The sequence below is a fragment of the Coffea eugenioides genome, chromosome 2 (genome assembly GCF_003713205.1).
Source record: "Coffea eugenioides isolate CCC68of chromosome 2, Ceug_1.0, whole genome shotgun sequence".
NCBI lineage: Eukaryota > Viridiplantae > Streptophyta > Magnoliopsida > Gentianales > Rubiaceae > Coffea > Coffea eugenioides.
This window is the reverse complement of record NC_040036.1, coordinates 14,981,724-15,009,722: the sequence shown is the minus strand read 5'-3', so window position 1 is coordinate 15,009,722 and position 27,999 is coordinate 14,981,724. Positions and strand designations below refer to the sequence as shown.

At 35.9% G+C, this 27,999-nt stretch overlaps 3 protein-coding genes across 7 annotated transcripts; all 3 read right to left on the bottom strand.

Annotated features, from left to right (window-relative positions):
- Nucleotides 1-80: 80 nt before the first annotated feature.
- On the bottom strand, nucleotides 81-6,752 carry LOC113763799 (nucleobase-ascorbate transporter 2). 3 transcript variants are annotated; one of them, XR_003467398.1, is made up of 15 exons: nucleotides 6,392-6,752; nucleotides 6,191-6,288; nucleotides 5,721-5,897; nucleotides 4,951-5,051; nucleotides 4,737-4,812; nucleotides 4,567-4,626; nucleotides 2,793-2,977; nucleotides 2,456-2,552; nucleotides 2,257-2,343; nucleotides 1,913-1,971; nucleotides 1,735-1,826; nucleotides 1,578-1,655; nucleotides 1,337-1,497; nucleotides 209-637; nucleotides 81-161 (listed from the first exon to the last, which is right to left on the bottom strand). XR_003467398.1 is itself a non-coding variant. In XM_027307742.1 (14 exons), exons 1-14 carry the CDS (start codon nucleotides 6,480-6,482, stop codon nucleotides 425-427), a joined length of 1,575 nt encoding a protein of 524 aa, XP_027163543.1. In that variant the 5' UTR covers nucleotides 6,483-6,752; the 3' UTR covers nucleotides 163-424. The 3 variants fall into 3 exon arrangements, 2 of the variants coding, with proteins under 2 accessions (XP_027163543.1, XP_027163544.1); XM_027307742.1 differs by lacking the exon at nucleotides 81-161 and having other exon boundaries at nucleotides 163-637; XM_027307743.1 differs by lacking the exons at nucleotides 81-161; nucleotides 5,721-5,897 and having other exon boundaries at nucleotides 163-637.
- A 3,055-nt stretch (nucleotides 6,753-9,807) lies between these two features.
- LOC113754514 lies at nucleotides 9,808-17,228 on the bottom strand. 3 transcript variants are annotated; one of them, XM_027298962.1, is made up of 9 exons: nucleotides 16,599-17,228; nucleotides 16,418-16,478; nucleotides 13,956-14,194; nucleotides 13,596-13,794; nucleotides 11,850-11,978; nucleotides 11,637-11,728; nucleotides 11,429-11,547; nucleotides 10,361-10,444; nucleotides 9,808-10,200 (listed from the first exon to the last, which is right to left on the bottom strand). In XM_027298962.1, the coding sequence occupies exons 1-9, from the start codon at nucleotides 17,052-17,054 to the stop codon at nucleotides 10,110-10,112; spliced, it is 1,470 nt and encodes a 489-aa protein (XP_027154763.1). In that variant the 5' UTR covers nucleotides 17,055-17,228; the 3' UTR covers nucleotides 9,808-10,109. The 3 variants fall into 3 exon arrangements, with proteins under 3 accessions (XP_027154763.1, XP_027154770.1, XP_027154775.1); XM_027298969.1 differs by lacking the exon at nucleotides 10,361-10,444; XM_027298974.1 differs by lacking the exons at nucleotides 9,808-10,200; nucleotides 10,361-10,444 and adding an exon at nucleotides 11,178-11,355.
- A 4,937-nt stretch (nucleotides 17,229-22,165) lies between these two features.
- Nucleotides 22,166-26,086, bottom strand: LOC113763659 (calmodulin-binding receptor kinase CaMRLK). Its single transcript, XM_027307546.1, has 2 exons — nucleotides 24,546-26,086; nucleotides 22,166-23,223 (listed from the first exon to the last, which is right to left on the bottom strand). Exons 1-2 carry the CDS (start codon nucleotides 25,948-25,950, stop codon nucleotides 22,607-22,609), a joined length of 2,022 nt encoding a protein of 673 aa, XP_027163347.1. The 5' UTR covers nucleotides 25,951-26,086; the 3' UTR covers nucleotides 22,166-22,606.
- Nucleotides 26,087-27,999: the final 1,913 nt, after the last annotated feature.

Below are 27,999 nucleotides of genomic sequence, written 5' to 3'. Positions count from 1 at the left end.
GGAAAGCCTGCATTCGGTTTAGAAACTAATTGGTTGGGTATCAAGTTTCTGAAGAGCTAAAGAAATCTAGACTCCCAGTCTTCAGAATCTCATGTGAGTTTTAGTAATGGTATATGTATCAATCAGGTAAGGCCATATATGCTTCATCTAACAAATGAACCCTAGAACATTGCCAGCAATGTTATGTTACACGGTGGAGGAAACAAACCAATTCGTTTCGTTGGATTAATCTTAAATAACCCAAATTGTATATATCAAATTAATGAAAAAATAGTGACAGTGGAGGCAAATCTGTCATTCTCTACTGACTCAAACTGTATGGCCCTGGCTGCCCTTTCTCATGAGGGTTCTCTGTGTAAGCATAAATCTTTATCAGCAGATGAGAAGCCCTTCCAAGTGCCTTCCCATTCCTCTTGCAATGCAATCATGATGGAGGGAAAAAGCGATTGAGGTTGAAAGGAAGGGTGTAAAACTCTTCATTCCTGCTGTCCCCTTTAAACGTCCTGAACTTTACCCACCATGGCATTCCCCTATCCTTAGCACTGTCTTTGTAATCAAGTGTATTGTCCAGGAATACGGAAACAATCAAGGCAACGGTGGGAGAGGATAAGAAGATGGTATTAAGAAAATCATTGAACTGCAATCAAGATGCAAGAAACATAAGTTAGTCAGGTAACGTGCGAGGTTTAAATTAGAACCAAGAAGACAAAGGACTCCTCTCATTTATTATGTTTTATTCATTTATCTTGTCCTAAATCTGCGTTCTCTAAAACAACCTCTGTCTTAGTCATTGGACAAGCGAAATGAATCTCTCTTTTCACAACAGTGACTTGAAATTTTTTAACTACTTGCCGAAACTTATTTTTTATTGGAGGATAACTTAAGGCTGGTAAAATCCTTCCATGTGCCATTCACGAGGCTATTGGTCATCTCAGTTTCACCACATAAAATTGTGCTGAATCCTAAAGGAAATGGACTCAATTTCATCTGAATGGCAAGTTAGTTCATATTTTCGCTTTGCCTATACATCTTTTGTGGTTTCTTTTCAAAGACTCTCTGATAAAATTTCGCTGATACCTGAAGGGAATGGACTCAATTTCATCTGAATGGGAAGTTTGTTTTCAGATTCTGGCTTTGTTTCTCCGTCCATGGAAAAAATAATTGCAAAATTTCACTGATATTAACTGTCTTCAATTTCTTTTGTGGTTCCCTTTTAAAGCCTTTCTGAGCATCAGAGAGTCCTTTTTAAAGTCATTGCAACTGAACTTTCAGTTTTTTCTCTTTTTCATTTTTCTGGTATGCATGTCCGAATGCATGGTTAAATGCAATGACTTACCCAACCAGCCTTTGTATGAGCAGGACCATGAAGAGCAGCCGTGGTATACTCCCTGAAGTACTCAGGAATAGACAAACCAAGGAAAAGGGAAACACCGGTGATAAAGAGGCTTCTCATTGAATTCATGTTTGTAAATTGCAAGAAGGACAACCCCACGGAAGCTGGAAATGTCAAAAGGGCCATCAACAACTGAGGAGAAATTGACAAAAGGACATTATGGAGACAAAATATAGTATCTTACCAACAAGCCCAAACATAACACAGTATACAGCTGCAAATATGGTGAAAGGTATTGATGCAAATAGTGCTCCAAATTTTCCTGCATATCTTTGGCAGATTAATGCACAAGCTTGTCAAAATGTAAGCCTACATGAAGAGCTTCAGATATAATCACTTACCTAGAATTGAGAAAAATATCATAAAACCAGCTGATATTTGGATAACTCTACGGCTGCCAACACGAGTGCTTCCAAGAAGACCAACATTTTCTCTGTAATTGATGTCCTTATTTCTCTAAGTTGAAGAGCTAAGTTAAATGATTTAGAAATCTAGAGGGTAAATTGGTCAACAACTTACACAGAGACTGTAGACCCGGTAGCTGTCCCAAAGAGTCCATCCAACAAGATCCCAATTCCCTGTACATAACAAAGATTCAGTCTGTCTCTGAGCGAATTCCATTTACTGCTTTACGAGAAGTTGAGGATCTTATTATGTTGGCATAGGGCTTGATATCTACTACTCCTATAGACTAGATAGAACTTTTAGCACTGTTTTGCTAGTTCCTAGTTCATTTCATTATGGCCACTGGATCTTTCTTGTATTTGAAGTTTTCAGCACATTCTTGTTTCATAACAGTATCTGTCCCCTAAAGCAGGCCTTGTGTAAAAGAACAAGAAAGTATATCCTATGAATATTACAACCTGCCAGCCAATACCACGGCTAAGAACATGAGCAGGAGGCGGTGTAGCACTTGCTAGGCGAGATGCCGCTTTGTAAGCTCCAGTTGACTGTCAAATTGAAAACCTTAGTTTTCCATATTGTCGAATAGAATGAAACTAGTTTGACTGATGTTCCACTGCATGTAAAAAGGTATTACAGCATACACGGACAACCTTTTACCTCAATCATAGAAACGAGTACAGCAGCCATCATTCCAAAGGCATGACCAGCATCAAATGTTGGTGCGCCCCATTGAAGTGGATATGGGATTTTAATCCTGCATTTGTAATTGGGAAAAATTATCTTTTGCAGCATCCAACATTAAAACAAGTAGCAGGATTTTTAAAAGTTGCACTGATATTCGACCTACTAGAAATGTTAACATACGTCTTCATAGAACTGATATGTTTCCTCGGGATAGTGTTTCATATGTATGTACATATGAGCAAGCTAAGCACTACGCTGAAATTATGGTAACAGTGAAAATGAGTTTAGAGCATCTCAAGTTGACACTAACCAAGGCGCAGTGGAAATCAGGTTTGCTTTATCTGTGCGGCAGTTTCTTTGGGTTATTTCTGGACGATGTTTGTAGGCCCCACTGGCTGTGAGGAGATGTGCATAAGCCCAAATAACTGTGACTGAGATTATAAGAGCAAAACGCTCCAATACTGGCAGTTGTCTCGTCTGAAAATGTTTCAAGTACTGTGCAAAAGAATGGAAAGTTTAAGGAAAAGCAAGATATTATCACATTTTTTGGAGATGAGAAAAAAAGAACTGAGATTTCATTATTTTCGGAAACAATGACTGGAGATTCTTGTGAAATAAAAGAAAATGTCAATGCAAAAGCTATAAGTCCATATGCAGACAAGTAAATGCATTGCTGATATTAATGAATAGTTACATGTTTTAACAACACTTGGAACAAGACAGGTTCAGTCCAATGCTAAAACCTTATTCTTCCAATATTGAATCCTTGGAAGTGATTCTTGAGGGCTATAGTGCAACAAAATGAGTTCTTCCCAAGTTAAGTACCATTCTCTAAGGCAGAAGGAGCTGAATACTGTCCTCCAAGACAGAATGATTCTTGAGGGTTATAGTGCAAAAGAAAGAGTTCTCCCAAATTAAATACCATTCCTCAAGCAGGATTGACTCTCTTACTCTTTCACTTCACCGAATAGCCTACCTCTTGATGTAAAAGATCTCAACATGCCATACTACACTCAAGTAAAAACTTATGTTTCAGAACTAGTCAGATTCAGTTCACTGCTAAAATCTTCTCGTTCTGATACAGTATCCTTAAAGCGGTAAAATGTCTCAACATGCCGTAATCTATATATACTCAGGTAAGAACTTAATGTTTTAGAACATGACAGATTCAGTTCACTAATAAAATCTTCCTATTCTGAGACCCTATCCTTAAACAGGTGATTCATGTATAGAAGGCAATGATTCTCTTCCAGCACAACAGAATCAGTTCAGCCTATATAAATGGAGACCAACAAGAAAACATCCGAGCTTGAGCACAAATGCTTGATCTTGCACTTGTCCTTGCAGCCTAGCTCTTGATTTGAATGACCTCAACATACTGTACTCAGGTTAAGATAAAACCTTAACTCATAAAACGTAAATTTTCTTGGATTGGTAGCAGAATAAATCAGCTGCAATGTTTGTCACTCTGTACCTACTCTCCAAGAAGCAAACTGATTCTGTTCATTACTAAATACCTTATCATGTCAGCGATTTCAATTTCCACAGATCACAGAGGAGGTCAATATTTGAAGACATGCGCAATGTCTTGTTTTCTAGTGCAATATAACCAGTTCTCCTTACATGGTATAAAAGAAAATCACAACAGCTGTTTGTGCATTTCCCTTGCACTTCCAATTATAGCAATTTATCCTTAAAATTGCTTGCTGAATAATCTCAAGTACTTTAAGTTCGAAGATCACAAAAATGATTCGTTCTCTTTCAATGTGCTAATGCGCTCACCCTTTCCCTTGAGCATATTTCTTTGTTAGTTGTCCCACACAATGTCAAGGTCAATCTGCATAAGAGTCTAAATTTGTCATTCATTATTCCCCATACTTTTGCAAACCTTACTGCAATTGCCAAAACTAAATCCCTCTTCGTCTTACTTCCAGTGTATTTAATTGTCTTTAACAACAAAAAATGTAATGAAGAGTAGTTCACATTACATGATAGGAGTCTCGTTTGAGTGATCTATTAGAGGCAGTTAACAATGGTAGCTGCTCCTGAGTCCTTTACAATCCAAGAAATAGAGTAAAGGTTACCTGAGAGAAGGCAACAAATAAGATGAGCATGGGAATTCCAATCTCCACACACCTGCCAACCTGCAGATTCAAGTGCATGAAAGTTCATTTAAGCATCAGTTAAGGGACTTCAACAAAAGAATAACAAAGACATAATTAGACGGAAAATATAAATATGAATACAGCTCTACCACTGGGAAGCCTCTATCAAAAAGGCCAAAGCCCACCAATGATATTACTGGAACCATCCCAAGTGGGCTGAAAAACCTGAAATTAGAAAATTATGTGAGTTCTCCTTTCAGAAATGTGATAATAATGTCAACACTTGTACATTACATGAATTTTACATCGGTGTAGCAGCTAGAAGAAATAAACTAAAAGAAGAAAGGCGGATAAATGTTGTACCTAGAACATATAGCCCAAAGTTGACTATATCCCAAAACAATCTGCACACTTGAAGCTACAATCAGTGCACCCTGTATTGCTCTCATTGTATTGAGAAATCTCTACATGTGAAATCAAAGGCGTCATTGTTAATCTAAGAATAATCATCAGATATATGATAAATTTATCATTGTTCTGTGCCTCCGATTTTCTGGATGACATCTTTAAAATAGAATGTAAAATCACTTAGCATTCCACCTGCAAGTTCAAAATTTTCTTCAAGGTATTTTCTTAGTAAGGTTTTACATGTACAGAAATGGATATAGCCTAGTTGTCAAGCATATCTGTGATTCCTTTTTATGGACCATCCTCCATTCTCCTTGCACGCTCATTCTTCCCACTTTTTATAATGACAAAAAAAAAAAGAAAAAAAAAAAGAGGTGCCACACTGCCGACTATCTTGACATTCATTATAATCCTTTAAGAGATAAAGTCCACCTACATCATTAGCCTGTTGTCATTTTCTCCATCAAATGAACCTAGGTTTTGCGGCCAATTTAGGATATTTTTTTCTTCATTCAAATAAAAGTGGTGAAGAGCCTCAGGTTAGAGAAATGGTGATAATATCTTATCAGAAATATACTCAGGAGTGTTTCTCTATGTTCCAAACTCTTCCATGAATTAACAGGAATGCAACAATAAACTATGTGAAGACAGTTTTTCACACTACAAACTAAGTTTATATCAAGAAATTAATCAAGCCAAAGTTCTCAAGAGACATCTTGACTTACTGAATGAGGATCAGTTATTGCAGCCAAGGATGGATCATGAATTATGGAAATTATCGGTACCATAAACGCCCAAGATCCTCCAATAACAGTCGGCAGTCGTGTCCCAAATAATGTTTGGAGTAATGTGTTAATTCCTTGTGCAAAGAGTAGAGTCTGAACTACCCTAATCTTATCACCCTGTCCGACCAAACATCCAAGAAAACATTAAGACAGCCAATTAACAGAACCAGTTAACACTAATCACTCCTCCTTTAGTTGTTGCTAAGGCTACAACCACTTCTTTCTTTTTCTTCTTAACTTCTTGCAAATTCAAAAAATTGCTGAATAACAGAAACTTTATTGCTTCACTCTTCAGTAAGTCAACACACTTAGAAATTCATTTCAACTTCACTGTCTTTCATTAGAATGAACGGCTATCCATCTCATCAACATCAAGAAACAAGCAGTAGATTTTGTGAGTAGGATCTTACATCAGTCCCACCCATTAAAGGAACAAGAAATGTTGGAATCATCACTGCTGTTCCTAATGCCAATATATAGTGTTGAAATCCCAGTGCTATTGCTTCCCCTGTTGTCACAAACAGATCGAAACACCCATACAAGGAAACTTTATTAAGAAAAACCATTAACTAAATATTTTTGATAATCATTATAGTAGAAATGGGACATACCCCAAGAAGGATTAGAATCAATACAATACTCTAACCCCTGAAGTTGATCCATAGGAGGATGGCTTATCTCTTCAGGTTTTGGAGCTGCCATTACAACCAAAATCACAAAATTTCACTTCACTTCACTTCACCAACTTAAGAACTAGTAGTAAACAGCTTTTCTTTTGCTCAAAATCCAAATGAGATTTTAGCAAATGAATCAAAAGACAGATACAAGTCAAGAAAACTTCGATAATAAGTAATTAAGGGTCTAGCTTCTTCTGTCCAATAGCCAAATGGGATTTGAGTAAAAGAATGAATGACATAAAAAGCGAAAAGGCAAAAAAAAAAAAGCTGAAAACTATTAAAGATAGTGAAACGAAAAAGCAGCCAAAAAAAAAAGTTGATGAATGATGAAGTCAAGATGATGAATGTATCTGCTAATTTATACAGGTTGAAAATTGTGGAAAGAGGGAAAAGGAGGAAAGCAGTTGTAGCCCACTTCAAAGAATTGGATTGGTAGTTTTTATTGTGGTAGTGTTGTAGTCTAGTTTGTGTGTTTTCTTTGTCTGTCTCACTTTCACTCTGTGTGGCCTTTTCCTGACTGCGAGTGTTCCGTTAACTTTTTGTTGTTTTCCCAAGTTGCCCTCCAAGAAACTGCCAAATTCATGTTACCGTTAGTGAATCTGGTGGGAACTGTGTACTTAAACATTTATATTTATGTTTATATTTATATTTTCTTTTCTTGGTGCTAATTGAAACTTTTTTTTTAACTACTTTTATATTGAAACTTACTTTAATGAAATCTTGAGACTTGCAATGAGTATTATGGGGAGTAAAAAGTAGTTAATTAAATAAAAATAAAATTAAGTAGTATAAGAAAGAATGTTTATTCTTTCCCATTAAAATAAGAAGCTTGCACCTTTTTTGCATCTTTTCCCCTTTTTCTTACCTTAAAAGTAGAGAAAGAAGAAAGAAATGGGATATATGTTTTCTTTTTTCTCCAAAAGGCAATCGGTTTTTTATCTTATGCATTGGTGAATATTCTTCCAATGTCCTCTACAACAACTATTGGTACAATTTTTTCACTAATAATATTGGTACAATGGTTTGTTTGGGTAGTGTTATTATCCCAAATAATATTTCGCTTGCATCATAAACACATTTTTCAACCCACCTTTTTATATTCCCAATCACATTTTTATCTCACATACATCACATCACAAAAAATGCTACAGTAATTATTCCAAATAATATTTCAAATAATACACTATCCAATTTGTTTTAGTTTTCCTATCAGGAGAAAGTACAAATAGTTGAATCTAATTTGTCATGCAATGACTTCTATTGGTTTTGTTTCCATTTGGTGGTTTTTGTTTAATTTTGGGAGAGTGCATATTTGATCTATCAAATCCAATAGGGTTAAATATCAAAAACCCCCCTGTGGTTGGGCTAATGTTCACTTTACCTCCCTATGATTTGGAAACCTACAATTTAACTCCCTGTCGTTTCAACTAAAATGAAAGTCTAACAGAAAACATCTACAATAACGGTATTTCTGTCAGACTTTCACTTTAGGTGAAATGACAGGGAATTAAATTGTAGGTTTCCATACCATAGGGAGATAAAATGTACATTTGGCAAACCACAGGGGGATTTTTGGTATTTTATCCATTCTCAAATGCACGAAATATTCTTCCAAGGGTTTGACTTATAGAGGGGCAATTTTGACATTTTCCTTTCAGACGTTAGTTTTGATGTTTTCCGTCAGGCTTTTACTTTAGTTGAAACGACGGGGAGTCAAATTGTAGATTTCCAAATCATAGGAAAGTAAAGTGAACATTAGTCAAACCACAGGGGGTTTTTGGTATTTAACCCAATCCAATAATAGGCTAAAAAACTTGTGGGTCCAAGACCAAAGTCATGTCTGCATCTCCTGTTTCAATTACTATCAACACTACAAAAACTTGCGAGCATGTATGGCAGTCTTACTCAATGACACTCTTGTTTTTTCTAAATCAAATGAATCCCCATCCAACAAACATATAAATAAACAGAAATTTTTAAAAAAAAAACTAAATACATTACTAAAATCAGTATATAGAGTCCATCTTCCAAGAATCTATGAAACTTTCCTGACTCCCATATTATATAATGACCCTTAGCAAACCTTCAATATGAACATTCAGAAGGAAAAGAACCACGGGAGGGTTGCTTTGAATGATAAAGTAAAAAGGATTGTAAGTATTCAAATCTTCACTTAAAAAAAAATAAAGAAAAGAAGCAAATTCATTGCAATCTTTTCTTTTACATTTTGGTGTATTTTGGTATAAAATGTGTGTCCAACTCTCTACTGACTTGGCTTGAACATGTGAGTTGGGCTAGCAGCGTACAAATCCATCTCCAACGTCTCTCTATTTTTTATGTAAAAAAAAAAAAAAAAAGACCAGCATCGATAAATGAGCTCTCCTATTTTGTAGCCTGAATAGTCACTTTTTATCTGAACAAAAAGCGAAATAACATGGCATTTATCACCCTGTACAATCCTGTGGCCAACCAACATTCATAGGATAGAAGACAGCCAAAAGTAATATTGAAAACAAGATCTTGTGCAGCATATGTAAGTATCTTCTTCCTCTTTCAAAAGAAAGCAAAAAAGTTTGTATTACATACGTGTACGTTTCTTCTTTTGACACCAAAAAATAAAAAAGGAGGATATATGCAATCCACCTGTGAGAAGGTCAAGCATAAGATGTTGTTGGAGGATTCAAGACAAATGGCTGAAGAATCAGACTCCAATTTCATTTGATTCTCCATCAAATGAAGTAGATTAAATAACGAAATAATTGCAAATTCAATCATGAGGATCAACGAAAGAATGAAGAAATGATTACAAATTCAATCATAAGGATCAAGTAAAGAATGAAATAATTGCAAATTCAACCATGCTCAATTTATAAAACATGTTTCTGTTGACTACCCAAAAATTACTTCACGAAATGGGATTGATATGAATATGATGTGGAGTTCTAGCTAAGGTTAACCTTGACCTAGCAAAAAAGTTTAGGTAGATCCTGTGTTAGCAGGCAAGGAGGGAGGAACCTTTCTTTCTACCACCTCGTTGTACTAACTAACGTGGCTGGGGCCAAGTTTCATGGGTCATTGCTGTTTGCCATTTACTTTTCATGCAAAGCTTTTCCTTTCGGCTGATGTAAATCTTGCCGTCGTCAAATACGTGCGCACCAAATGATGGTTTTGACTGACTGGAAGGCATCCCAGTTGCCAACAAACAGAATGGCAAAAAGAATAAAACAATACTACTGTAACCCTTTTTCTTCATTGTGACTTATGAAAGGGAACATCTTTGGCAGCATTAACATGGCAACCTTAATAGGGGAGCAAGCAAAGAACTGAAAAACAGAAAAACCAACAAAATAGGGAAAAAGTAGGCATGATAAAGCAACCAGGATTTCTATAATACAGCAGCTTCCATCAAAATTTAGTTACACTCAATTTGCTGCAAGAACGGAGCAAGCTTTGCAGACAACCGTTCTCATCAAAATTTCTGATTTAGCAAAGGCTGACATGAAAACCGGCTCTCCCTATATTCATTCATATACAAATTGGTAAGATCTAGAAACAAATACAGCCTAGAAATGTGGTGGAGCCACATTCTATCTTCATCTTGATGGATCTCACAGGCTGATAGCTTCCTTGTCAATTGTGCAAGCTGAACTAATCAAGTCCTTCTATCTGATTTCTTGTCACTAGATCTGTCAGATTTCTTATCACTTGAACGTTTATCTTCTGCCTCCCGTCGTCTTTGTTGGCTGCAATCAGTAGAGTAAGGAGCTTTCAGGGGGACAGGTGAAATACCACAACAGAAGTCTTATTCAAGACATAAAAGAAAGGCCAACAAATATTCATTCAAGTTTACAGCATGAATAAGAGTTGAATCTCTAAGAAGAGCATATAGGAAATAAACATGACCTGCCTCCCATACATGTCTCTAGCAGCACCAAAAAAAGATGCTTCTCCAATACCACTATTTGATCTGAGACTCGCACAGCATATCTATTAACATGAATATTATTTAAGCCCAACGATTTGCCAATAGCAAACTTGATCACTTTATCTTGCCCGCTCTACAATTAGATCCATTGCAACAGAACTTCGATAGATAACAGATGTTAATATTTTCACACACACAATTTTCACATATCTAAATCCAATTTAAACATTCAGTCAACATCACATAACCCACCCTACCACCATTCCAAACCCAACCCCCCCCCCCCCTTACCCCCAAAAGAGGGAAAAAAGAAGAAGAAAACAAACAAAGATAGGTATAAAAAGAAGAAACTGTACTACAATTAATTTAGAAGTTACTAACATAGTCCTGAATGCAAGGTTATGATTGATCTATGCAACTCAATGACCATTAATCAATAGAAAAAGCTGGAAAAGATCCAAAAAAGGAACCCAAATGGGTCTTACACAGCATCCTCTTCTTTTCTAAGTACTTCACCTGCTAAGATGAGATGTATTCCATTCACAATTTCCAAAGTGTAGTTAGAACAAAACAAAAGCTAATCTACTAATTAAAATCAGGAGATGTCTGAAATGAGTTATGTAAGAATATATAACCCGGAAGGGGGCGGGGCGGGGCGGGGGGGGGAGGGATGGGTTGGGTGGTGCGGGAGGAGGGAGTGTAAGTGAGAGGTCCCGGGTTCGAGACCTCCCACTTACACTTTCAAAAAAAAAAAAAAAAGAATATAAAACAAGAACTAAGTAATACAGTCAGATCATGTGGTCATTATTAAAGTATATCTACACATTGTTTAGAAAAAGCAAGAGCATAATCTTACAACCCTAAATAAATATTTCAATAGTAACCATAAAGCATTAAGGCACTGCTAGGTCAACCATAGAATACTCAACACCATCAGACAAGGAAAGTTGGAAGAGGTAATGGATGTGTAGGACTGCAAACAAAAAATAATAGAGTTAAGACGGAGACGAGTGAAAATGAGATTTGAATATGCATAAAGAACTTACGCGTAGGCAGAATATCCAGTACCAGCATTAGCAGCGGACAGAAAACTAGCATGTGTTGCAACAGCAGACACAGCATCCTGCCCAACAGTCGGCACAAGATTAAATCTATCACCATCCACCTGAAATCAAGTAAGCTAACTGATTAATTGAAGGGTAATTCACATCTTTAGTAGAAATCTTTTACATTACTACATAAGTAGATGGAAACCTTATCCCACTTGGATTTCTTGTTCTGTCGGCCATCCCGAGCTAAAGTGTCCACCGCAGCAGTTACTGTATTCAATCCAGTTCCAGGTGCAACTATCAAATATAGAAAAATAATTAGAAATGGTTTCCAAGAATATCCATATCTATAGACAAGACAACACAATTTTTAATGACCAAAAACTCAAGCAACCAGATGTCAAGGTGGTTTTGGGACCTGAAATTGGCAAATTGATTTTGGGAGTTGGAACTGCTCCTGGTTGTGTGCCTGCAGACAAAAAATCTATTTTTGGGCTTCTCTTTCTTTCTTGCTCCTTCCTCTCCATTTCTCGCCTCATATCAAGCTCTGCACATGGACAAACTAGTGGTGAAACCAGTATACTAGGACAATAAAAGCTAACGAATGAAAGTGAATACTAGAAGCTGTATATTCTGTTTCTGAGGCTGAACCATGATAGGAGGAATGAAAGCTAATGAACCAAAGTGAAGGAACAACAGTCTGCTTGAAAGGGGGTAAAAAAAATCATGAGGGCTAATTTCAGATTCCTGCAAATTGAATTACTTTAAGGTTCAGAACAGTGTGAAAAGAGAAAAGGAGCTGGCAAAGAGATGAAAAACACAGCTACATGTCCCCAATTCTGTTCTGGGAACCACGCCAGAAAAAAACCAAGCTTAAACCAATAGGATGACACAATTTTTATTCCCACCCTGAAGTTGATGCCAGAATTCCAACCCCCTTCCATATATGCTATAGATTAAAATACTGGTAAAGAACGCATATTAGACTATTAAACAGTTTGAGACTCTACATCAGATTAGGCACAAAGAGTAGAAGCTTCTTAAGCCAATAAACTACTTACAAGACCACAAAATTCACTAACTGTGGATAACTTTTGACAAATCTAGTACCACCTTGACCAGGATATTTTCTGATTTTCTGTACTTGTAATTAAATAAAATCTCCTAAGGACACAATAAAAATTCGCATAGATAATTGTTTTAATTTCATGAATAGCTACCCATGATCAGAACAAACACAAGTAGATTAGCACCATTGTCAGTTCTAGTTTACTAGCATATGTAAGTTACATTGGTACGAAGGGAGCAGAAGGTGGAAAAAAGGATCCTCATATCTTTTGGGATATCATCATAAGCCACTATTTGATAAGAAGCAGATAAGGAGAGGTATTCTTATCTTAAAGTCCATCACATTTTACTCCACACACAAGGAAGCCTTAAAAAGGGCATTTTCATCTTTTAATACCATGCTTCTCTACTCTCAGAAAGACAATATTACACAACTGTATGTAAAGCCCAAATGAGCAGAACCCTCCTCTTTCTGATCACAGCCTTTCTATCATACAGGAAGTTTAGCGTCCCACTTTCTCATCCCATAAGACCATTCCTTTTGCATCTCTCTGTATTCTATACTCCCAAACCACAAGGCTGTTCATTCCTAAATTTATTGACGCAGAAATTTGTAAGTTCTCAAAAATCCACATCATGACCATCCATAGAAAACCAAAGACAGCCTAAACATACTAATTGCTGTTTGCTAAAAAAATGAAAAAAAAAAGGGCCTAATGTCAAAGCAGTTTACCAATTCCAATTGTTTGTAAGCAAAACCTTCCTTAAAATATCGTGCATTGTCAAGAAATAATCACATCTGATAGTTTTAGCATGAAGTCACAGCAATTACATTTGATGTTGCAGGTCATTGGAAAAAGGGACAAATCAAAAAGTAAAGATTTAATGAGTACTACGTGATAGTTTTAGCATGAAGTCACAGCAATTACATTTGATGATGCAGGTCATTGGAGAAAGGGACAAATCAAAAAGTAAAGATTTAATGAGTACTACGTGATAATTTTAGCATGAAGTCACAGCAATTACATTTGATGATGCAGGTCATTGGAAAAAGGGACAAATCAAAAAGTAAAGATTTAATGAGTGCTACAGTTACCTATTTCATCATAAAAGTCACTTTGATTATATCCATGGGGATCAAAGACATCCTTGCTAAAACAAGATCCAATCTCATCAATGTCAAGATATATCATGGCATGCCGTAAGAAGTCAGGGTTCCGATATTCTTTTCTGTTGCGCACTTCTGCATTATAGCTTTTAATCTTCTTCAATCGAAGAAATTTACTTATCTTCTCCTGCAGGAGAAAAGAGAGGATGGACATGAAGACAAGGATATACACACGACACTTAAGTATGTTAATTTGGCAAACTTACTATGTATTAAAGGGAACAATAAATGTAGTCTTCCATTTAAAATCACATAAAAACTTGAATCAATTAAGGTGACCAAACTTACTTGCAGTTCATCTGAGCACTTAGCCTCCGGTGGCCGTGGTAAAAAATTATTTAATAGATCAATATCTTCTGCCTCCTTTGAAGGAACCACATCTGCATCCGCAGCCTCGGCTGATTCTGATCCAACTACAGCAGGGTTGCTCGTATCCATCTCTGCCTGATCATATGGATCAGATACTTGGGGAGGAGTCGCTCGGTCACCAGGTGTCAACACCTGGACTGTCTTCACTTGAAAGTTACCTGAATAAGTAAAAAAATGGACCAGGAAAACTAAAAGCTATGAAAATGAGGAAAACTAACAAGCTATGAAACCTTAAGCTTTGCTTTGACACTTCAATATGCTTCTTCTTATATGTAAATGGACATTCACAAAAGTAGTTAAAAAAGGAAAAGGAAAAAAAAGCATGGTTGCATAAAAAATTTATTTTGCACTACAAAACAGACCATTCAACCAAAACAGGTTTCAATCCACTTTTCAAGACTATATTTTAATCAAATTGATCGATATATTTCTAACTGTAAGCAGTATACCCACGCAATTCGAAAAATATAAGATGTAAAGAAAAAGAAAAAAAAGGAAAATAGAAAAGGATAAATTATCCGTGGTACTCAAAAGCTGTTGAAAGAGGCACGGTGTTTCTTTTCTCCTGGTATGAGTCATATTTTATATCCAATGTTCCAGTTACATTCCCGAAGGATAATGCTTGTCCATTTAAAAATCAACAAATAAAAGAAAAATAATTTACAGTCCAGCACAATAAACTGCTATATGAAAGTTTAGAGGCATATAACAGAGAATACCACAGTCCATGAAGCAAACAGCACACAACAACAGCTGCTATCAACTCTCCAGCGACTGATTATGCTAAAAATAAATTTTGTCCCAATCAACCCGCAGACATAAATTAGTACAAGCACATGGGTCAGTAAGAAAATTGCAAGGAAAATCACAACTCTAACTTGGATCTTGTACACCCAACTACAATAGAACTACATTCCATATCCTTGTTAGCCTAAGGCTTGGACAGGGGGAACATTCGCAGAAAAAGCAGCTGAATGTTATGGATGCTTTGAAGGAAACTGTAAAACCAAGAATGGGCTGAATAATGAATTCTGAAATTTCCGGTACACAAGTCTAAGAATGCTTGGAACACTAAGAAGATGCAAAACAAAGGTGAAATTGGTGAATGAAGCTTGAGGGGAATATATAAAGACATAACCCTAGAGAAGGGCGGGGAAACTCAAAGTTTTTAAAATTTAAAATTGAAATGAAAAATCAAAACGGCGGTTACTTTGGCACAATTGCTTATCTGGAAACTCACAAGGAAAGCCTAGAGAAGCGAGAAGGAAAGCTACAGTTGCAAATGTCATTATGACAAGACATTAATGCTCTAGCTGATCAAAAGTTCAGTATATGGGATAAAGAAGCCATTCAGGAAAAGGTAAAATAAATAAATAAATAAAGGCTGTGAACTATGAGAATTTGCAAAAGCTTGGGAACTTCAGCAAAGGCCGAATACAAATCTTAGAAAGAGTTGTTGCAAAGCTCCGGAAGAACAATACGGGAAGCCCATCTACTGATTTTGGTAAATCACGTGTTCAGGAAAATTACCATATTTATGGGACTATTCAGAAGCGGGACAACTGAGATGCACTGCTTAATAGCAGTGCCAGCCAGGCAAGTGCAAGGTTATGCTGGCCACATTCAACTTATTATTAGTGTCCTATCTTGTCTATGAATAACCACGGTACCCCACATTTATGGTATCAGAATATTCCCTCATTACTAATCCGGTATACATTTTTCTTTCCCCATCATTATCACTACCTCACAGCATCGAACTCCGGTTAAGGTCAGTTCATTTCTTATGCAGGATCCCCAACAACCACCTTTTTACACAACCCCCGCATGTTCGACCCAACCTTATGTACTAGAATGGATATAGAACAGTCACAGGACTAAGAACAACAGTAGATAAACACGTACAACATTTAAATATCTTTAGTGTATCAGTTACATTAAGTAAATCGGGTACATTTTCAACATTATACCAGTCAACAACAGGTCAAACTAAATAAAGAAACCTAGTACTTGTCTCCTGGTGACATAACAATATAACTATAATATAAAAGAAAAAAAATAATGACATTTTTTCGACTTAACTTACGTTTTGAATATTGCACCATCAACAACAGGTCACACTGAATCAGAAAACCAAGTAAATGGTCCCATGGTATGATCTAACAGGATATGTAAAAAGCCTCGGAGTAATTGATTAAGCACATCTTTTTCACTAGCAACTGGATAGTTTCCACAAGCACTAAATTAACCCGTTAGATACTTTAAATCCCTCTACCTAACAATAATCTCAGACAGCAAGACCCCTACAACAGCATAAACAACACAACAATCAAATGACAACTGCAAATTGAATTGATCAAACGGCAAACCAAAATTCATACCATTAACCAGTGCGGCACCCTCCACTTCCATCGAATTTAGACCCACCATTATCTCCCCTTCCTACAACTCAAACAAATAAAAGTAACAACGACCAATCAGAAAAACCGAACACACAAACAACACCAAACAACAAACAACGTAGACACATACATTCTTGTGCCTTTACATACTGATCAATACCTCTGGCTCAGGAGACATCGCGGCCTCATCATGCCCGTAATCCACAATCGTTATCCTCTCCTTCCTTCGCCGCCCAGGTGAAGAAGCTGAACCCTGCGGCGTGGCGGATGCTGACCCTCCTAAACCCCCAAATACCCCCCTGCCAGGGGTAACATTATCTTCTCCTACTCGTTGTTGCTGCTCATGCCGCTCTTGTTCTTCTACTACTAAGTCCGAAGCTACAATTGTAGTACTAGTATTCTCTCGTATGACAATGGTGCTGGGGTTTTCTGTTACGGAAAACTCTTCTCCTCGTTCTTGTTCCACTTGAAGTATCTGAAATGGTTGTTGTTCAGCTTCTTCTTCGGTTTTGGCTTCGGTTTCGGCTTCGGCTTCAGCTTCTTCCATTTCCTCGTCATCTTCGTCGCCGTATATGGAGAGTAAAGCAATGGATTCTTTCTTCTGATGCGAAGCCATGGCCGAAATTTATCAGAGCTGAAATCGAAAGAGCCGAAATCGAAATTGAAGGAGAAGAAAATTAGGGATTTGATTGAATTATCCGAGTTAGAATTGCCCCAAAAGAAAAAAAATTCACAATTTTTTGGAAAATTTCCAGTGAAAAGCGAGGGTTTTGTATGATTGATTAATTGATTGAGGAGAGGGAAAATAAGATAAAAGGGAGAAAAGTGTCAAAAAGATGATGAAACGGGTTGTACAAAAGTTTGGTCGGGTTGGATCCAAAATAAAGAGGGCCGAGTAGCGTATGATTGCAGTACTGACTACTCCATAACAAAACTTTGGGTCGGATTCTGTCCAAATTCCAAAATAGAGAGGTCCGTGTACGTCTAATTGTTGTACATACTACTCCTCAGGATTTACTTTTCTCAATTGGGCTTGCTGAATAGCCCATTAAAGATTTGGAATTTTTTTCCACCATTCTTGGGCACCAAACAAGACATAAACAATAACTAGATTTTATATGGCTTTCTATTGGGCCTACTATGGAACAATGGAACCCCTCCTCTTCTACTTTTACTAACCAGGGGAAAAAAGGCCTACTAGAAGATAGGATAAGAGCCAAATTGTTCACAAGGAATTGATGATTTTAAAATTTGTGAATGTGTCAACAAAATAAGGATATATGTACGTCAAATTTTTAATATATAGGTAATAAAAACTTCTGGTGTAGACAAGTGGATAATTCCATATGCGTATGAATTTATATACAATGTAATGAGTTTGAAAAAAAATCGTTCAAAACGTCCTTCACATCTCACTAAATGAATTTTTTCTTTCGTCATTTTTAAAATAGTAACTTTACATCTTTCACAAAATCAAATCGATAAAATTTGGTTCCAACCTAAATTTTTGAACACTTTTTGTCCTAAATTTATTATGTGAGCCGCATGCAATTATTATTTATGTACAAAAATGTCAAATCCCACTTTTTTAATTATAAAAATGAATATGGATTGGTCAGATCCCATTTTAAGGGAAAAATAAATATGATTAGAGTCAGATTCTTCTTTTTAGGACAAAAATGAATATGAATCGAGTCATTCGTTTAATTACAAATGAAACATAACATTTTTGTTCAAAACAATATAAGTTATCTCAAATAATATTTTACTTGCACCATAAACACATTTTCTAACTCATCTTTTTATTTCACATGTATTACATCACAAAAAGTACAATAATTATTTCAAATAATACTCTATCAATAGTCATTCTGTTAAGCATTCAAATTGGCAAATCAGCGACCTCTCAATCACCAAGAAAACATATGAAACCAACCCAAAACTTGTACTTGCTACTGGTACAGAAACTCAACACGCTTCAATCAAGAAATTGCAATGTAGATTCAATTTAGACTCAACAATATAAGACTTCCCATACGGCACGCATTTGATCTTTCCATAATCTTCTTCTTTTTATCGTCTTCTACACATCCGTCATGAGTTCACAAATTCACTAGACTTTGCTAATTTCTTCAATTTGTACTTTAGCTTTTGATAGTGGCCCACCCCACGCATCTTCTTCTATCAACTCCATATTCAAGTTTGTTGAATTTTCTTTGCGTAGACCAAAAGTGCTTTGGGTTGAATTGAAGAATATATTAGATCTTTACCACTTGGATCGATAGCGACGCATTTGTCTACTTATCACTTTTTCTTTACTTATTCTATATATCTTCCTTATGATGGATCCTTGAGTGACTTTTTTCTTTCTCTCTTTTTTTTTTCTGTGTGTTCTCTTATTTTCCAAGAGTTGCATTTGAGTAAAATGGGATACAAATACTACTACCACATTGGCTTTCACATATTGACAACCAATTAGGTGAGAGTACGTAAAGATTCTAATATTTTTATGCCGACCATGATTTCAGAATAGGTGATTGTCAAGCTCAATGAGATTGTTTAAATAAAATGTTAATTATTGATAACGTTATTGGTATATGGTATGCTAAACATATGCTTTTAGTAAATTGAGACGACGTCTTTTAGAGGGTTTTGTTTTTTTCATTGCTCCAAGTAGCAACGAACACATTTTATTACGTATATGCGTCGTGTCGTACATCTAATCGCAAAGATATATATATATATAAGATTAATTCTTTGTTTCTTGTGTTCTTTAAAATGTCTCAAAATTCTGAAGTATGACATGATCCTCGGATGCTTGAAAGAATATCAAAGTATCGCTTTCACCATTGCTGCACTTTATTCTACACTGGCCATCTTTGGAAGCTTTAGATGCATGAAATCAAAAAGAACAGAAGGAAGAAGACACTTAAAAAGTGAGTCCCTGATGCTGCAAAAGAGGCTTCATGCATCCGATTTTGCTTTCCCCCCTTTGTTCTTGATTTGATCAGAAGAAAAAGCGGTGACCACCCCAGAATCAGTATTGGAGGATGCAGGTGGATAATGTTGGTATGTGAATGGCCACTAATCTTAGTAATTAGCAACCGAAAACAGCCACAAAGCCCTGTGACTGAAGTAAGAGGGCGCTGACATATTGGCACGACAGCCGCCTCAGGATCATTTTGTCGTCTTTGGTACTTTAATTACAGAGCTTTTTGTTTTCGGAGTCCTAATTACAGAACTTTTTCCCCCCTAGAATTTTCGCAAGAAGCATGTTTTCATAAAAATAAGAACCGTACCGGTGGCTGATCTATAAGAACATCTCTATTTTAGGGACATGTCTTAATTCACGATCGTGATGGTGACTAGAGCCAAACCCAACCAAAGTTTTGTTTGCTTGGAATTATTTTTTTTTTTCAAAAAAAGAGAAGCTTGTTAAGTTAAAATCAAAGATTTTTTTGTTTTTTAAAAATGATAAATACAAATATGAGAATTTTTAAAATCAAGGAGTTAAACTATCATTTTGTTTATGTCCATCGTACAAGTCATATGTCATTTGGAGTAGAATATTTCTTTTCTTTCTAACTGGCTAGATGAGCTCCTTGAGTCGTGAATTCATGCATAATCTAAGACAAGTGAGAATCATCCAATAAACAAATAATAGAGGGAAACGTTTGTCAAAATTCCTAACTTGCAATAATATAACCCATCTTTTCTACATGTTGACACCGACCATTTTTTTCCCTCTCAATTAAAAAAAAAAATTCCTGAAATGCCGCCTCTTTTTCCTCCTTGGGCAAAAGGGGGAAAGGGAATCCCAAAACAACCATTTGGATGAAGATTATTTGCAAACAACTTTGCAATATTTGTGTGAAATAAAAAGTAATTATAGAGATAAAAAATAATTGAAAAACATATTTACAGAATAATATGAAAAGATTTTGCCAATTGTAATTGATTTCCAAGGAGGGCTGTACAAACCAGCAAGATAAACTGTGCTACACGGGTTTGAACCAATGTTTTCAGAACCGGACCGGACCGGCCGGTTCGACCGGTTGGACCGCGAACCGGCCATGTCACCGGTCCGGTCTAATGCTAAAGCCGGAAGTTCATGGAGAACCGTTGAAACCCGGATGAACCGGACAAACCGTGTGAACCGTTAAGAACCGTGAACCGGCGATTTTTTAAATTCTTCAACAAAATATCAAGAATGGTGTAGCTAAGATTCGAACCTGGGTTTCCAAGTTTAAATATGACAATCTTACCGCTAGACTGTACTTAAGTTTGTTGAGAATTCTACTTGACTAAAAAATATATTAAAACATCAAGTTCTTCTCTTATTTTTTTTTTTCAATTTTTTCTTCTTAACCATTTTTAACCCAAATATCCACAACAAGATTTTCTCAAGTCTTTACCATTATTATCTGGTTATTATCTTTAGCAGATTGTAAACAAGTTGAAAATTTCAACTTTTCTTGTTTTCCAACATTTTAGTAAGTTTAATTTTTTTCTTTTCAAGGTTTTTTTCTATATTATTATCTTTAGTTGATTTTTTGCATTTTCTTCTTTTTCCCCTCAATTTTCATATGTTTCCCTCATTTTTGTTTTATTTTTATTCGATTAATTAAGGATGAAATTTTTGCAAAAGTAGTGCACATCCGTGTAGGAATTGGGTAGGAATTGCAAATAATAACATTGGGTTGGTCAAAAATATGGTAGTTGGCACATAATCGAAACTATTGATAATTGAATTTAAAATAATTAATGGTATAGGATCATTGAATTTAATATAACATGTTAATTAGTAATGTTTAGTAGCAATTAATTTTTTATGTGTTTATCTGTATATTTGTTTTTCAAAAATTTTTAGTTTTTTTTAGTTTGAGTAATTAGATTTATATTTTTATAATAAAATTTTAACTTTTTCAGCTTAAGTTGATGAAATTGTGAAGGTGGTGTGGTTGCTTATCATGCCACTGATAAAAGTTTGCTATTCAAATAGTTTGTCTTAAATTGAACTCTTTTATGGATTTTTTAAGGGTTGTAAAAGAATTTCAATATTTAATTAATTTATTTTTTGTGTTTTTATTTGTGATAATTGGTGCACATTTGGATTGTATCTATTTATGTTTATAATGAATTTATGAAAACTTGTGGTGAATTATGATATTTTAATTATATTTATCATTCCATGTTTTGTGTATAACTTTTAGAAAATTTATTATTATCATAACTTAAATTAAGTTATGTTGGTAAAGTTCAAGTGTAGAATGAAACCTGCTTAGTACTTAACACTCTTTAAAAAAAAAAAAAAAAAAAAAAAAAAAAAAAAAAACAGTGAACCTTTGAACCGGCCGGTCGGACCGGTCGAACCGCGAACCGGCCACCTCTCCGGTTCACTGACCGGTCCGAGTTTTAAAACATTGGTTTGAACACTAGACCATTTGCTGAGTTGTGGCCTACAAAATTGACTATGAGCTGACAATACATTCATGTAATTCTGGATGATTTTTAGTGGAATCCAGCAGCCAAACTGGAAGCACATGACATTAATGCATTCTGGCAAATTGCTCTAGATTTTTGGTACCAAATTGACTGAACCACTAAAAAATGTCCCCAAATCCAACCAGTTGATAAAGATTCGTGTGCCCCTTCATTGCCTTAAAAGAAAGCGACGAGAATATTTATAAATTGAAAGCAATAAAGCAGTAAACTGAGAAAAGAAAAAAGAGCAAACAAACAAGAAAAATTAAAGAAAGAAAAGAAAATCAAAGGAGCAGATGATATGTCTTATGCCACTTAGAACAGACAAATAATAAGTGGGATTCTCTGCCTTCTCTGATCCAAACCTTATGGTCACCCACCAACATCATCCCTTCTTCCCTTACCTTGCCCACCTTATTTTGTCCACCCTCTCCATTTTTTTTTTTTTTTTGCCTTTGAATTTTTGTCTGTACATTAAAATGCTAAAAAAATTCGAAGGAGCCAAAAAAAAAAAAAAACCACAAAGAGAGAACCCACAAAAAAAAAAGAAAAAAAAAACTTCCCATTACACCTTGGAGGGGATTTTCCCTAAGGCACGTGAGTTTCACGTGATTAAATCACCAGTGACAAATTAGACCAGTTAGTATTGACCCCAATACCCGTGATCGAGTTAGTTGAGTCAGGTCAACTCGGTAGCGGTGGATGTATGTCCTTGAGCAAACCTAACACTTGTTGCATTCCAGGCCTTTTCCCGGGCGTCTCAGCCGTACATAAATAACTGATTCGGAGGCATTCCACCATCTCACTCCCTGAGTCACTGCCCAATTTCAGCCGCTGGTCAAGTGCATTTTCTCCTCGGCCTTCCCTCACCAGTCTTCTCACTGAGTTAACCATCTCGGTCGAACCGGATTGACCAGTCAATAACTCGATCAATATCAAACCGAAATTATATACGTCCTCCCCGGTTGAACCGCTACCTCGGTTTTCACTCAACCCAAAATCAGCGATCCTGGGTTCAAAATTATCTGACAACAGGATATTCGAAGGCACCAAATGACCATGCACAATCGGCTTCGATTGGGCGTGGTGAAGATAGGCTAATCCACGAGCTATACCAACCGCAATGCGGTGGCGCGTGTGCCATACCAATTTTTCCGGCGATGTGATTTGCGACACATTTTGAATTTCCCACGTGTCGGAGCTCCAATCTTCCACATTGGGCTCCCCGGTCGGGAGCTCATGCAGCCATCGGTGGAGGTCACCATTGGCCATGAACTCGTACAACACAAGCTTCTGGTTACCTAGTCATGAGGGAACAAGGCCAAAACCATAAGAAATGTTGGAATTAAATTTTCTTGAAAAGAGTCCTTTTCCAAAGTTATAATTTTGTACAATCAATTTCTCATCAATGAGGTTGTTACATTATTGCAGCACACAACATCAACAACAATAATATCTACAAGGAAATTAAAAAAAAAAAAAAATCTTTCTAGATTTCCTGGACAAAGAACTTGATATTTTGTAGTGTTTAAGTTAACAAATGAGCTGCACTTGCTTGTAGAATAGTTTATATTAAGGTACAAGAAATTAATTTATGCATCCAACGTATTGACTTATGTGGTAACATTTTATCACCAAATTCATGTGTAATCATTAATGAGGATGACATTCATCCACCAGACAAAAAGGGCATTGACACAGTCAGCTTCAAAGTTTTAACAATCTTTCTACTAGTTTTTTTTACCATGTTCACACGGCAATGGAAGAAGAAGTGAAAAGGCGATGAGAACATAAAAAGTCAATAATCATACACAATCTAGCCACAGCAAAAAGGCCATGATACACCAGCCATCACAATTTGCTTTTGGATTAGTTAATTCCTTGGCATCTAAGCCGTCATCGGACCAAATTGTCTTATCGAGTTTGAGGTAAAAATTAGACTCCCTTCTTATCCACCTCTTGTTCAATTAGATCAAAACTTGGATAGGTACGTTTTTCAAAAATCTAATAACTTATGGTATAGCACAATTTGAACCATTCAATCTTTAAAGACCGGATCTAATTCTGAATTCTGAAGTGTGAGCCATTCAACTGTATGGCTACACATCCGGTTATTAAATGAATATAAACGGTGAAAATGAAATTCCCAAGTTAGCAAACCATAAAGTGGCAAAGCCTGATTCTGGTTCCCTTGAGTATACAAAAAGTTGTGATTGGCAATAAAAAGTAAAATTGAAATATCTGGACCAACATACTTTACGCTACGCTACAAACTTCTAAGCAACCAAAATCCAATCCCAAATCGCCTTAATCCCAAAGTTTGACTTAACTTTTTACAAACGCTGGTCACCGTGCACGAGGGAAAAAAATTTCAGATAGAAGAGCTGCTGAAAATTGAATCCACTGTACTATACTATAATCCAAGTCTCACGAAAACCCACTAGTAATCATAGCTACTGTGTTTGGATCTCTGCAAATATTACTGACCACTACTACGGCCTTTCAGAAACATGTGAACACATTAATATGGCAGGTCAAAGGACGGCTAAATCTTGAAAATTACAAAAATAAAAACCTATAAATTTAAAGAAAACTTGAGTACAAACAAGGAATAAATCCATACCTGCAATGCAATAGCCAGAAATTGGCAGCAAATTTGGATGCTTCAGCCTGGAAAGCTCCTCGAACATGGCTACAGAACCATCATGAGTTAGCTCCCTAGCATGCTCTAGGACCTTGATTGCCACGTGGAGCTCACCTGGCAGCACAGCTCGGTATACGGGCCCACATCTCCCTTCCGATAATAGGGATTCTTTCCCGAAATGTGACGTGGCAGCTATCAAATCCTTGAAGGTAAGGTTGAGCAACGGCTTCTCAAACATTATCACCGGTGCTGAAGATGGTTCCTTGATATCAGCAACCCATGACGTCCCTGACTCGGTTTCAAAGGAAAATGGCCCTGATTTTTCAAACTTGAATTGCATTTGAATTGGCTTTGAGATTGCCCATTTGTTCTTTTTAGCCAATTTTCTTTTCTTGTAGATGCAATAACCAAAGGCAATAATGGACAATAACAAGCAAGTTGATGCTAGTGAAATGGTCAATACCAAAATCTTGGTTCTTGATTTGTGGTTCTTTTCCTTGATTTTTTGGTTAAAGGCTTTTTGTTTTTTGGGTAATCCATGAGGTGGGGCGGCTGAAATTGAATGAGGCTTTACATGAAGCTCTGGATTACTACTGCTACTACTATTTGGACCAACAATTTTGCCAGCATGAATGAATGCAGACTTATCAAGCTTCTGCAATTTGTCAGCTGCTAGAGTGAAGTTATTGAATGAGATGTTCAAGAAATTGACACCATCTAAAGGAGGAAAATCTTTTGGGAAATTTCCAGTCATGTGGTTGTTGGAGACATCTAAATATTTCAATGACTTTAAAGTAGAAATTGGTTTTGGATTGCTTGAAATATCACAGCTAGAGATGCTCAAATGTTCAAGATTGGTGAGGTTGGTGAACCAAAAAGGAAGAGACTTTAGATCATTATGTGAAAGGTCAAGAATCCTTATCCTGTCAGAAAACTTAGGAAGATTAGCCAAATTAGTGAACCTGTTATAGGACAGATTGAGCTTTTGAATAGCTGAAGAAGTTGCATCCATTTCCGAAGCTGGCTTCCCAATTGTGCCTCCTAGCTTGTTCATGGACAAGTTTACTTCAACCAGACTTGGCATGTACCAAAACCAAGGAGGAACGGATCCGGCCAAAGAGTTATTTGAGAGATCTATTGTCTGAAGATGGGGCAAATTTCTGAGGAAACTCCATGAGATGGTGCCAGAGAGATTTCTTGAAGACAGATTTATTTCTGTGATTGGAGGAACATTTGAACAGAACCATGAGCTTCTGAAGTTATTGACCGAGGCAAAGGCCTTGAAGAGAAGTGCTTGCTCAGCTGTAGTGTTGCATGTTGATTTTGCTTCTGAAGCCAAAAGTGAGAAAATCAGAAGGAAGTTGAATAGGATTCTGAGTATCATCTTCTCGTGGGACGTAGAACTTTCAACGTCTTCTTATCACTTTGTTATACTGGTTGCCATTGATGCCGTGACTGATTGAGTGAGAGAAGATATGGAGAGGAGGAGGAGGAGAAAGAGATTTTTGAATACTTTGGTAGGCCAAATTATATTTACATAAAAAAAAAAGTGGCAAATAAAGATGTGAGTATATATATATATATATACACACACTATAGGGGCAGCTAGGGAGAAGTGGTTGGACTTGGACCTATAGTCATAAAATATCAACTCGTTTTTGACCAAAGCCAAATGTCTCCTTAACCTACACAACAAAGAAAGTAACCAACTGAACACCTTTTTTTTTTTTTGGTTTATGAGCTTTGTTTTGTTGATAAAAGGAAAAATGATTTCATACTTTTTGCAACAATAATTCTATCTCGAGAAGCACAAAACAAAAATGAAAATTGAAAAGCTGAAAACTTAACTAGAATTGGTTTAATTTCGCACATAGAGAAGAAGAAAAAATGGATTAAATTCCTTAACGTCACTTGGAAGTTGGAATTGCCAAAAAGAAGAAAGAAGAAAGAAGAAAATAGATCACACGAAGTAAATGATTATTTCTGTTACGAAATGTGGAACTAATAACATGCCTAGTTGATATCTTTTGGAATTTGGTTGTGGAACGTAAGCATCTGTAAGGCCTGAGCAAGCCATTAACTTCAATATTAAGAAATAAAATAGATTTGTCCTAATCAGAGAGTTTCAGATGTTGGCTATATTCATTGCCAATTCAAAGCTTATTCTATGCTATGAATTGAACTAAAGTGCACCACAACTAATTAAATCTTGTAAACATTACATTATCAACTTTGGATGAATGTTAATTATGAAAATTTGAATTTAAAATCTAATTTTTTTTTTTCATATGTGATAGATTTAATAGTGATACTGTGTTCAATTCTCCTCCTTCTTCTCTTTAGAAAAAACTCTCTAACTAAAACTCCCTTTAACTCTCTCATGGGAGAGATATCAGATTTTTCTGATCTTTCTCCATTTGAGGAGTCCTCTTTATAATTTCTTTTCATTTGTGTGAATAAAATCTCTCTTAAAATTTTCCAATGAAAATTTCTTCTCTCCTTAGAATTGTCTCGTGAGAGTTTTCTTCTCTCCTAAATTTTTTAACAAAAGTTTTATTCTCTCATAGGGATTCTTAATGAGAGTTTTTGATAATTTTTTCATTTCTCTTTTATTAGATCTAAGTTTTTTTTTTAGATTTTGATTATCATATCTGAAATTTCTTATATCTATTCGGCAGTCTCACTATAATATCTGGACTTGAAGTAATTAATCAGCAGATCTGGCGATTGGAAGCATGCATAGATGTTTGTGGAGTTACAATTATTTTATCTCAATTTTTTAAATTTGGAGCTTTACAATGTAATTTTTATTGTTCTTCGATTTTGGAGTATTCTTTCTTAGATCTGTTCTTTGATATTTTTGTATGTTTGATGAAGTGATTTCTGTCATTAGTGCAAATTTTAATGAAAATTATGATATTTTACCAATAAAAAAGTGATACTGTATACATTGTTATTATATATATATATATAATTTATTCTTAAACTCAATTGGTTTGAATCAAATGCCCACAAGCTAAATCTTACCATCAAAAATACCTTTAACTCTTTTTTTCCCCTATATTAAACTTCAAATTGTCGTTGTCGATTTTTTCTTCTTTTTATCCTAAATTACTCCAAAATCCAAATACACTTTGCACGGTGCTTAAGAAAAAGGAAAGCTTCAATTTCCTCCAAGAATACATTTATTATCAAAATTTTGCTTCTGCAATATAATAAACTGATCTAAATTAACATCCCACGGTAGCAAGATTGAGCTGCATTGCACATTTTACTCTTGTAATAAATAGATGTGGGATCTACATTGTGTGTTCTACACGGAGAAGGTACTTCGGCAGCCATGCATGATGATGGCGACGGCGACGGCGACGGCGACGGCCAGCCAGTTGTTGCTGTTGGAGCTCATGTCTGTAAGATTAATGCTAGGCATATG

Coding starts and splice junctions, on each gene's coding strand:
- LOC113763659 (XM_027307546.1), bottom strand. CDS start 25,950: ATGATACTCAGAATCCTATTCAACTTCCTTCTGATTTTCTCACTTTTG. Junction 23,224..24,545: donor TTCTGGCTATTGCATTGCAG/GTATGGATTTAT, acceptor CCTCATGACTAG/GTAACCAGAAGCTTGTGTTG.
- LOC113763799 (XM_027307742.1), bottom strand. CDS start 6,482: ATGGCAGCTCCAAAACCTGAAGAGATAAGCCATCCTCCTATGGATCAA. Junction 5,898..6,190: donor CTTTAATGGGTGGGACTGAT/GTAAGATCCTAC, acceptor TTGGTCGGACAG/GGTGATAAGATTAGGGTAGT. Junction 4,813..4,950: donor CTTTGGGCTATATGTTCTAG/GTACAACATTTA, acceptor TTCTAATTTCAG/GTTTTTCAGCCCACTTGGGA.
- LOC113754514 (XM_027298962.1), bottom strand. CDS start 17,054: ATGGCTTCGCATCAGAAGAAAGAATCCATTGCTTTACTCTCCATATAC. Junction 14,195..16,417: donor GGGTGCCGCACTGGTTAATG/GTATGAATTTTG, acceptor TTACTTATTCAG/GTAACTTTCAAGTGAAGACA. Junction 11,729..11,849: donor AATCAATTTGCCAATTTCAG/GTCCCAAAACCA, acceptor TATATTTGATAG/TTGCACCTGGAACTGGATTG.